This window comes from Eucyclogobius newberryi, unplaced genomic scaffold, assembly GCF_026437365.1.
Source record: "Eucyclogobius newberryi isolate DKJ021-1_F unplaced genomic scaffold, fEucNew1.0.hap1 SCAF_6, whole genome shotgun sequence".
Taxonomy (NCBI): domain Eukaryota; kingdom Metazoa; phylum Chordata; class Actinopteri; order Gobiiformes; family Gobiidae; genus Eucyclogobius; species Eucyclogobius newberryi.
The window spans coordinates 38,791,056-38,803,215 of NW_027316278.1; the positions used below are offsets into that span (position 1 = coordinate 38,791,056).

The 12,160-nt window shown below is 37.8% G+C and overlaps 1 protein-coding gene across 1 annotated transcript in view; it reads right to left on the reverse strand.

Moving 5' to 3' along the window:
• The window catches only part of cunh2orf68 (chromosome unknown C2orf68 homolog), a 15,596-nt gene extending 11,553 nt beyond the window's left edge, over nt 1–4,043 (reverse strand). The window contains exons 1-2 of the mRNA XM_072433104.1: nt 3,803–4,043; nt 915–1,030 (exon numbers count right to left, since the gene is read on the reverse strand). Of these exons, the coding sequence (XP_072289205.1) occupies nt 915–1,030; nt 3,803–3,903 (217 nt within the window). The 5' untranslated portion in view covers nt 3,904–4,043. The remainder of the gene's footprint in view (nt 1–914; nt 1,031–3,802) is intronic.
• Nucleotides 4,044–12,160: the final 8,117 nt, after the last annotated feature.

The window sequence follows — 12,160 nt, forward strand, 5'->3', positions numbered from 1 at the left end:
GGTCAAAAAAGATGCAAAAATTATCAGACAGAGCAACATCGACCAGATTGATGTTTGAAGTATCAACCCCCTTTGTAATCTAATCTGTGTTGCAACACTGGAATTGCCCCATTGTGTATCTTATCTTGATTAGAAGATCTAGAGTGTGCCCTCTGCTGTGGGTGGGGCCTCTCTGCTGTGGGTGGGGCCTCTCACATGCTGAGTAAGACTGAAGGTTTCAAGGACAGCATCAAGCTCTTTAGCGTTTCTGTCACAAATATTATCAACATGCACATTGAAATCACCTGTAATGACCAAACCATCAAACTCAGTACATACGACTGAAACATCTCAGTAAAATTGTCAAAGAAATTTGGCAGTGCTGGAGAGGTTTGTATAAAACAATGAAGAGAATGGATGGAAACTGTTTAAGCTCCATTTGAATGGATACATACTCAAATGACAACCTGTGGGTAACTATTTCATCCCTAAAAACTACTGTACGTTCACTAATACACTGTTGTAATCATAGTAATATGTACCTTTGACATCACAGAACTTGGAAATTTGAAACCTAGTGTTTTTGTGAGGCTCGGGGGAAGAGGACTTTCATGATTCATGAAATTGTATTTGTTTGTATTATTTGACAGGGACAATGCATCATACATAGTTACAAAAAAAACACCGCTAATTTTCAACTCCCGTCCCTGGTTGGGCATTTCTAAATCCCCCCACAGATAAAAAAGGCATTAAAACACATTTCCATTATTATAAATAAATCAGTGATAAGTGTGAACATAAAACAAGTATGAATTATGCAGCTTTTGATGAGGGAACATGTTACAACAGGGTTAAAAGTTGAAAGAAGTCAATTTTGCATAATATGTGGAGTTTTGGAGCAGTATTTATATTTCATTTAGCTTGGTTCTTCTTACCTCTGGGTTTGGGATGGTACACCTGGATGTCGGGTCTGCGTGGGCGTCGGGGCCCCGTGGCCTGTCTCCTCCTCTGCAGCTCTTTGGCCTGTTTAACCTCTTTATCATAGTCATCTCTAGAACACACAACAGGATTATAACATCATTACTATACAACTTGAAAACATTATTCTTACTTAGGGCTGCAACGATTAATAGACTAAATTTGGCTTATTTGACTATAAATAATATATCATAAAAAAATTGTTATGATTAGAACTTTGTTTTAGGGTTAAAGTAAAAAGTAGAGCAGGTCTATTGAACTTTTTTCCTGAGGGCCATATCTTTCTTAGGGCCGAGGCCTCTGGGTACGTGTTGCAAAAAATATCCCCAATACCGTTTCAATAAATTGAGTTAATACGATCAAATAACTATTGATAGAATAGAGTTTTGTGATGAATAATATACAAAATGCCTTGCAAAATTGCCTATCCAGTACTGACCAAGAATTAAACTAGGACTAGACTAGTACCAACCAGGTCTGAACCAGGACTAGCTCAGAATCAAAACAGGTCTAAGGCAGAATTAAACAAGGACTAAACCAAGACCAAACCAGATCTAAACGAGTGCTGACCCAGAATTAAACCAATAAAGCTAGGTTGTGGGCCGGATTAAATATTTTGGAGAGCTCTGGTTTAGAACCTTTTTGCATAATAAAGGTTTAATCAGGGACTTGCTTTGGCAGTCAGGTGAAACAATGAATAATAATATTAGTAAAGAAATATGCTAAAAATAGAGCCATGCAAAAAATGTGTAATATTGAATAAATAGGTTTAGATACAATATACCAGACATGTAACAAGATCAGAAAAACAGTGCAAACTAGCTGTGCAAAGAGATGTAGTGTCGCTGACATGATTTATTAACATGAGATGAGGGCCTGAGATTCTGTTTAATGTGAGGGTCAGGGTTAAAGAGTGAGTTTACGGAAGGCTTTGAGCTTGCCTATCCACAGATCTGGAGCCCATCGCCTCCATTCTTGGACCTTGTAAAGTTAATACACCAAAGCCACTTTCTCCACCTGTTCTGCAATCGCACAGCTACAGAGGGAAACACAACAACCCTCCACTGCAGACCACCACTGGTGAGTTTATTTTGGGCGTTTGCCTTCAAATGTACAGGCGTCCAACTCCTGCGACGGGCGCGAATTGGACACCGCTGTGTGAACGCACGTTAAGTAAGAACGCTACAATGAAAACTTTCTAGATTCTAGACAAAGCAATAACATCGTCATGGAGACAAGCAAGTGGCAGAGTCTGAAAAAGTTACATAGTGCATTGAATTGTATTGCAAAAATAATTCTATATTTTTCAAGTGCACATACACATACTCTATACTTCATAAATAAACTCTATGACCTCTTTCCTGTAACGATCTGCCATTTTGGGGGAAGTCATCGTATCATGATTTAGTAATTGTCAATTTATGACAGCTTCACATATTCTTCTGATGTGTCAGCCTTCTTCATGCTTTGAGTGAGTCACAATGAACAGCCAGGAAAAGCAGATATATTTATTTAGTTCTTAAAAGCTGCATAAAGACACTAGGGCTTCAACTAACAATTATTTTTGCTAAATAATTAAGTCTAGCAATATTTTTTTAATTCATTGTTTAGTATGTAAATGCCCACATACGGTATATATGATTAGACCCATATGAAGACCTCCTAATAAGAGTGTATTTACAGATCAAATAGGTTTTCGGTCAAAAACACATTGTTTCCCGTGTCGTTTTGGTGAAACTCCATCTGACTCATATAACTTCTCTCAGCACAGGGCATTATTAGGGAGTCTGTGTATAGTCTGTGTAAGTATCTGATTAGTACATTTGTTGAAAATATCCCAATAATCATTTAACTTGTTTCAGCCAAGTGTACATGAACGTGTTAAAAACAAAATGCTAATCTAGCTCAAAGAACATTGTTATGTACATTTTAGGGGGAAATTGCCCACACAGAGCTTAACTAACATTTATTTTGGTAAATCAATTAATCTGCTATTCTTATTTATTATTATCTGCTATATCGTATTCTTTTGATTCATTGTTTTGTTGTTTGGATCATAAAAAGCCGGTGGCTAGAAATTTTACCAAGCTTTTTCTTCTTTACAAACTCAAATTTGACACATTCCAAGTGTGATTTTGGGGTTAATTCCTATTCTATCTCTGTCATAAAACATCTCTCAAAAGGGCAGGTTTGTAATCTGTATAATAGTTCAGATAACAATCGATTAGTACATTATTTGACAATTATTTCAACAGTCAATTAGTTGTGATTAATCAATGAATAGGTTACATTTTAGAATAAGGCATAGATACAAAGCATTTATAAATGTTTAGTTATAAATGACAAATCAATTCACAAAATTAAACAAATCTCTAACATTACCAGCCCTAACACTAACCTTAGAAAATGACTATTAAATAATAACTTTAATTGTCAATGATAAATAAATATGTATAAATGCTTTGTATCTATGCCTCATGCTGGTACCTTATCAATGATTTTGTTTCACCTTGTTAAAAGACTGTTACATCCAGTACATTTTGAGGGTTTGAAATATGTTTTACAACAAAAGATTTCTAAATCGGGAAATCAGGAGAACTAAGAGCTGTAAATATAAGAGAAATGTCAATGTTACAACGCACAAGAAGGTACAGAAGTGAGAGAATAGATAACTTATAGAAGACTTAAGGAAATAGTAAGTAACACTCTTATTTACAGCAGTTGTATGGACAGGGGATATTGCACCAGTATGATTGACATTATGTCTGAGTATTGCACATTATTAAGTCGGTATTGTACATGATAATGACAGTATACAGCACACGTACAAATATATTAGTCTCACCTGGCAATCTGGTTCCTCCGAATATGGTGCAGAAAACCATGGCTCATGTCCAGACGGCTCCCGGGTTTAAACTTCAACTCTTCATCTTTTAGAATGTCCATTTTTATTAACGAAAAAATAAGAAACACGGAGCAAACCAACAAACGCAGTGGCAGCTCTCACAAAAGCTACATAGCGAGTCTGTGTGCCACTGGCCAACCAATCATAGCCACTACACTAAAACATACACATAAATATGAAATACTTGGCATAAAAATATCACTTTCCATTAGACGGTATTAGATGCGTTATAAGTAGTAATGGAAACAAACCAAAAAACTACAAACAGCTTCTTGGAGCTTTCAAATTTCTCCGGGCTGGTTCGAACGCGACCATTTTGGTTGGGAAGTGACGTCACATCATATCCGGTGTGGCCACTTTTTTTTTCAATTTATTTGTACAATTTTTTTTTAAATGTATCAAAAAATACAACGATTATGGCAATAACGTTTGATAAACACGTGTTATTTTCTATGTGAAATTCACATGAAGTACAATTGTTCTTGTTGTTTCCCAATCTTAAATCTCACTCTAAGCCAGTGGTCCCCAAACTACGGCCCGCGGGCCACATCCGGCCCGTTGGGCCTTTCAATCCGGCCTGCCAAGCTTGTCCAAGTTATATTAAAAATAAAAAAAATGTTAATTTTTTTTTTCTTTTTTTTGCCGTAGGCTTTATTAGACAGTAGATGGAATGAGAAAGAAAGGAAGGGGAATGATGAGAGAGAAAGGAGGACATGCAGCAAATGTCCAAGTCGGGATTCAAACTCACGATACTGTGGCCGTTCATTTACCTTTCGCCTGTAATGCCCACATTTCCCCAAGAGATGGCACTGTTCCCTCTAAGCTGCGCGCCTGCGCAGCTGCGCACTGCTCGCACATAGTGCAAAGCTCCCACTTAGTGCTCGCACAAGAAAATCTGGCGCGCAGAAAATAATATTCACCTCAAACGGCCACCGGGGCCAATCAAGCAGGAAGTGCAAGTGTTTAACACTGAAGAAGACTCTTGTGGACAGTAGAAGACTCTTGTGGACAGTAGAAGACTCTTGTGGACAGTAGAAGACTCTTGTGGACAGTAGAAGAGTCTTGTGGACAGTAGAAGACTCTTGTGGACAGTAAAAGACTCTTGTGGACAGTAGAAGACTCTTGTGGACAATAGAAGACTCTTGTGGACAGTAGAAGAGTCTTGTGGACAGTAGAAGACTCTTGTGGACAGTAAAAGACTCTTGTGGACAGTAGAAGAGTCTTGTGGACAGTAGAAGACTCTTGTGGACAATAGAAGACTCTTGTGGACAGTAGAAGAGTCTTGTGGACAGTAGAAGACTCTTGTGGACAATAGAAGACTCTTGTGGACAGTAGAAGAGTCTTGTGGACAGCAGAAGACTCTTGTGGACAGTAGAAGACTCTTGTGGACAATAGAAAAGGACAAATAACTTATAGGAAGTTTTAAAAAACACTCTTAATAGAAGAACTTTTATAAACAAAACTCCTCTCATTCCTTAATAAGGAATGGAGGGAGAAATAAGATAAAATAAAATAAAATAAAACAGCTAGCCTAAGACAAAATAGGATCTTGAAATGCAGTTCCTTGCAGGCTGATGTGTTTTTCCTTCTGAAATATTAAAAATACTCAGGTGAAAATGTTATACTAACTGTACCGGAGCTCCTTGTTTCCTTTTTTGGAAAATGGTTTTCATCCATCTTCTGATCCTTTTACGTCAATGACATACTGAGCTCAACTATAGGTCAAAGATACTAACAAAGATGAGAAAAGTGACTCATCAATGTGACTTTAAATCTCGTCACTTAAAGGCGGTATGGACGATTTTTCGGCGATTTGAGAACGCAGGTGGAAGTGCGCATGCGCACTTCCCCGTGTGGACTGATACAACACACGTGTGCGTTTGTTTGTTAGCGCGACGGATCGCGTCGCATCTCTCGTCTCCCGTAGATTTCTGTCCACTTCTGCGTCATTCTCCGTCTTCATTTTGTCCCGTACACTGAGGGAACTATATTATGATAGATCCATGCGCTTAGGCACGCGGAAACGTGGGCACGAACCGCACGCGGCTGCAGGTGAGCGATAGGTGCGTTTTATGATTGATACGTGGCAGGACAAATGATTTATCCACGTCACGAGGAAACGAGGCTGTTTTTGGTGACTCAGGTGTATTAGGAGGTTCTTGATGCTCTGGCTTCTTTTAACCTCCCATTTGTGAGACATCTTGGTGTCCAAAATTGACTAAATGGATAATTTAAATACACATTCACAACTGAATGAATGAAGTAAACGCACTTTATTTCCACTTTTGGTCATGATAATACAATGACTTAGAGGCAGATTCCATTTGTGAGAAAATACATTTGACATCAAATTACATTTTACACTTAAAAATATCAGATTGTAAAGAGAAAAACAAAAAATTCAGTGATACTGTCACTTATAGTGCATAATAGCAATTACTACATGAAGAGGAAATAAAAACACAAACAATTGTTGGAGCCTATTTCATAAAACAGCTTCTAAGTGGCATTAGTTACCATTAGTTAGGGATGAGTGATATTAGGGCTGTGTTCATGTGGGATGGAAATGCAGCGTTTTGTTTTATTTCTGTTATTGTTCTAGTGAATAGTGGGAATAAGTTTGACCAAAAATGTTTATAGAACTCAGCAGGGAAGCCATCCGGTCCTGGTGCTTTATTCTTTTGTATTTGACTCAGAGCGGAGTGTGGTTCCTTTTCAGTGATTGGCATTTCGAGAGTGTTGACTTGTTCCGGGTTGAGTTTGGTAGTGTGTTATTGTGGAATTGGTTTATGTCTTCTTGATTTGGGTCCAGATCAGATGAGTATAATTTTGAGTAATATTCTTGAAAAGTGTTGTTTATTTCAGTTCAAATTATGAGTTCGTAATAGAGGTTATTTCTGTTTTTTCTGTATTTCTTTTGATTTGATTAGCCAAATATTTTCCGGATTTATTGCTGTGGTGAAGTCTCATGACAGAGTCTGTGAATAAGGAATTGGTTTCTTTTGTTTATTATTTCATTGAGCAATAATTTTTTTTTCTTAGTTCTTTATGGATGGTTTCTGATGGATTATTTGCATGTAAGACTTCTAGTTCTTTTATTTTGTCTTCCAGTTGGACTTCTTTTTCCTTCTTCTTTTTATGGACTGAATATGAAATACTTTCCCCCGTAGTACTGCTTTCCATGTGTCCCAGAGTAATGAGGCTGATGAATTTGGAGAGTCTTTTATTTCAAGGAAGGATGTTCACTCTCTCTTGAAGTAGCTGTTGTTGTTGTTGTTGTTGTTTTATGGCGGTTGACATCCGAGTGTTGCATTACCGCCAGACTTTATTCCTTAGACTTTGTCGTAGTCCTAAAAGTTCTTCTTCCAGTGCCTTGACTTCCAGTGCTTTGTCCTCAGACTCTGTCGTAGTCCGTAAAAGTACTCCTTCCATTGCTTTGGTGTTAAAAAGTCTACGCCGTGCGTCTACGAGCTGCCACTCGTAGACGCACGGCTGTCAAACTCTGGATCTTTTAAGAGATGTGTTGCACTGCCATCTGGTGGGGTGCTTCTGTATTGCATGCTCCATGTGAGCGTTACTGGTGCTAATATTGATGGGGTGAATTATTGTTTCTATATTTGGTATGATCGAATTACTGGTTAGAAAGAGATCAATACAGGAGTAGGTTTGGTGGACATTGGAGTAAAAAGTATATTCTCTGTGGAGTGGATGTTGTAGCTTCCAACCATCGCCAAGACCTAAATCACTCTAATTGTTTTATTGTTTTATTGTTTTGGAGGAATTTGTTTGTATGTTTTGACCGGTCTTTTGATGACAGTGTTATAACCTCCCCCTATAATTATAGGGCGGTTGGGGTCTGAGAGAGAGGAGACGAAATTAGAAAAAACGTTTTCACTTTTTTAAACGTGTGTGCTCCACCAGGGAGCGATGTCACTTTCTATACTGATGTCATGGACCTGATTGTGAACAACACTGAGGGAACCCTGATGTGTCTCATTCAGCTACACTGGACGTGTTGAACTCAAAAGGCAGAAGTTCCGTTTCTTATTGAAGAATATAGGATTGATTGACACATGGAGGGAAATGAACACCAGTCTACTCATTTTTCAAATCCACATTTACTTTATTCCAGAATTGTCTACTTTATTAATTCTCAATAAAGACAGATCTAAAATCACTGAAGCAGATATGGGCCCAATAGACCAAAGTCAGGAGTGTCCAAACATTTTTCACCAAGGGCCGCATTTTGAAATTTATACGGAGCAGAGGGCCACAACCCGACAGTGAAATGAAGCATTAGAAATGTTCCTTTTAAAATAGTTTAGATGAGCCTCCACATCTTGAATAAGACTTGGAACATTAATTTTAGCTCGATAGAATACAAACATGTTTGATTTTTTCCAATTTTACTGTAAAAAGTGACTTAGCAGGAAGTCTGAGGGCCGCATTTGGCCCCCGGGCCACAGTTTGGACATCCCTGACCTAAGTGATCATGCTTCTATCTATATTTCTGTGGAATTGGAGGAAAGCTGAAAAAATGCACTGTGGAGGTTCAATGCCAGTGTCCAACAACATCAAGACTTATCTGGAGGAAAATTATACTGGGGTCATTTCTCTGCCCGTCCTCTGGGATGCTTCCAAAGCAGTCTTGAGGGGACAACTTATAGCCATAGCCTCTGAAAAAAAGAAACAAAGAGAGAAAAAGCTAAATGACATGCAAGAAAAGTTAAAATAGTTGTAGGAAAACCATGTTGAATGTAACGCTGTGCCCGAGGTCCCTGTAAGGGCCTTTCTTGCAGAAGTAATTTGGGGGAAATAGAGAATCCCTGAGTGTATCGAGTAATCCGTGGTAGTTGAAGAAGAAGAGGATGAGCGGGTCCTGACCTGGTCTGACGCGCTGCTTAAAGGAGGCACTCTTGAGGCGTAATGTGGTTTACAGTGACATTTTAATGCTGGAGCGGCTTCAGTGTTACAAACGCATTGATCAGTTGTAAACGAGGACATGTTAAGCACAAGTAACACCCAAAAAACAAGCAATCAACAAAGAAAATACGGCTACCCACGCCCAAACCCCCTCAGCTTCTTACCTGAGCAGGAACACATGCCGTATTCAAAGGTTTCCAGCACGCATTGACCAGGCCAAGAGTATCATGGCAACCAACCAAATAGCCTAATATGGCTCCTACATACCAGCCCCTTAATTATTACACAATAATTGGCCAAGACATGGTGTAACTGTAGCCTCTTCCCCACAAAGGAAAGCAACCAGTCTTTCATTCTCAAAATCCAAGCCACAGATTTTTTAGGCGATTCCAAGAGAAGAAACACTGGATCAGGTGAGATGTCGCCTCTTCTTCAGTCTGTACAGCATTAATCACAGCAGTGGACTTCTGGATCTTCAGGGGAAAGCTGGATGATGTTTTGAGGGCCGACCAACCACTCACTCTCAGGTTGTAAAAGAAAGTGAGGCCCAGCCGGATGTTTCATGAATGGCTCAACTTTCACCCGTCTGGAGACTATGGTGGTTGGATTACGGCCAGTGCTCACATACCTCCGTTGCACGGCACTGGACACATTTAGATTTTGAGAAGTATTGAACCCCCTCCATATCATTGCATCAAGACATAAATAAATAAAGTGTAGTTCTGTAGCACATTCACATCTTTGTGAATGTGCCTTGTTCATATGAGCAGCAGAAACCTTCTGTTCAAAATGTTCTTTCAGTAAAACCATGGTCAGAATTAAAATTATGACAACTTCTTACCAATTCTCTGGCATGACCCTTTGTGTGTTGCTCCAAGAAATAAAAACAGTTTGAATGGGAACAAGCGGTAGAAAATGAATGAATGAATTAATGGTTATTTGTATTTCTCTCAATTCCATTTTCAAATGCTTTAAGAAAAGTGCATGTTGTACCTCATTGTTCAATGCCATTTGTTTTAGTGTAGATGGAATAAACTCTCCAGCATTGACATTTATAGGTTAAAAATGTCTCTTTTCAATGTATGAATTCATGCCATTTGAAACCTTTGACTTCTACTTGTTGCTTTTTGTTCAATTTTGCAATTTTTTCAGAAATTCCTGTTTCAAGCTGCAGCCTCTTTTCTTTTGTGCAGTCGTTTGTCCTCTTCTTCCAACGCATGCCTTTCTTCTAGTAATCTTTGCCATGCAGTCATTGCAGCTGTGCAGTGGTGGATCGCTGGGAGTGTGAGCTTGTACGGCTCCTGCATTTAAAACACTGTCAGCAGCTGCTAAATCATCCTCCAAGTCCTTCATGTGCCGACAGTATTCATTCATTTCCCCCAAACTCTGCCATTTCTTCTTATAAGTCATTGTTATCAATTTCATTGATCAATTTTTCAGTGTAAGTTTTTCAATATTTCACTGTATTCCATTATATTTGAAAACCACAGAATCTCATTGTGAGCGGAGGTGGCCTTTTCACACATTTCATTCAAAGTTCCATGAGATGACTTTATTTGAGACACATTACACTTTTGTTTCATGAGGCTTTTCATTCCTGGTATCGCACTTTTCATTTTTTTGACATAACCTTTATATTGGTTTTGAAGTTTTTCACAAATAAATGGATGACACAAACTGCATCGACGACTAAAGACTGGACCGACACCAGAACTGACACACAGAGAATGGAAAAAATTGAATCTTTCTTTTCTTGTGGATGCATATTTTATCCATGTGTTTTTCATCCTGCCCTGTTGGTTTTGTTTGTTCTGTTGTGAGTGGAAACAAACTTTTCAAAAAGCCTCTGTCGCTCACTAGATGTCGTATGAACAACACCTTTATCCACACACAGACATGATCTGTTTCACACATAGTCCGTACATTTCAGTGGACAGCTTGAATGTGACGTCACCCGTGGCGTTTGGCTCCAGCTAAATTAATGGTTAGAATATAACCCAAGATATATTAATATAATTTAACATGACTTAAAACCTATTGTAGGTCAATATCCCCAATAACCCTTTATAATAAGGATGATCTGCTATTATTTATATTAAGTAAATTTTCTACCACTACTAGTCATATTTAAGTGTCTCATAGCTGTTTATTTATTGCTTTTCAATTCAAAAGCTGCTGTTTGTAAAAGGTCTAGTAATAATGATCTACAGGCTTGAATTTATAGTCTGTCCAGGCTGGTTACGGCAAACCTGATTATTCATATTTTTTTTTATTACACTGAATTTGAAAGTACAAATCCTTGGTCTATCTGGGCTTATATTAGTCATAACAATTCAAAAGTGTATAAGTGTGTGCTGATGGTAACCAATCTTAGCTAAAGACTTATGTACAACATTGTACAAGGGAACCCATGACTAGAGCAAATAGAATAGAATAGAAAAATTACATTTTGGATGTGACCGGGGCCTCTACCTCATCTGAATACAACAGAAAATAATGAATTAAGAAACAATAGAAGATTTGTAAAAGCACATTTATAAATTGAAAAAAACAAAGGCATATGTTGAACAATATGATATAACAATATAATATACAAGATTAAAAAAATATTTTTTATTTTTTAGCAATAATACTTGTCTAACAGAAACAATACATTTTAATATTTGAATAGGTGTGCATTATCTCAGTAACAGAGCTGTTTCACATTCATTACCAAAAATAATTTCAGTCCCTTTCAGTCTAGTGTTAATTATGACCAACCATAAAACTTACTTTTCCATTATACAGTATGTGTTGTTCTTTACTACAAATGGCACATGACATTCAGAATTTCATCTGTGGATAATATGTTGATCTGAATACATTTCCTGGACAACGATGCACTGAACTCACATCTACATACAGATGTTTGTCTCTGTCAGCACATCAACAGCAATGTGGGGCCACAGAGCGTTGCAAGTCTTCTTGTCCCTAGTGAGGTCCTCTCCGAAGTGCTGTGCGCCAGATTCATTCTGTCCCTCACAGATCGTGATATTAACCGGATGATCACAGCCCTTTTTCGGCATAATATGAATAACATAACATAATTAGGCTATGTTAAAGTGGCCTGTGTGAGACCTATCAAAGTTTATTTGTGTTTGTATAATATGTCCCTTTGTCTTCTTACCTTATAAAAAACACAAAAATATCTGAATAATTAATTTAAGAGAGAGGCATGTCAATATCTCTTTGTAATATCAATAAAATTAGAAAGGATTACATGAAAAAAGAGACGAGTCAAATAGTCACTACAAGCCATATTCAACATGTATTCTTTATTTTCTGTTTTAATTTATATTAAAAAAAATATTGCACATATTTTCGTAATTCACTAGA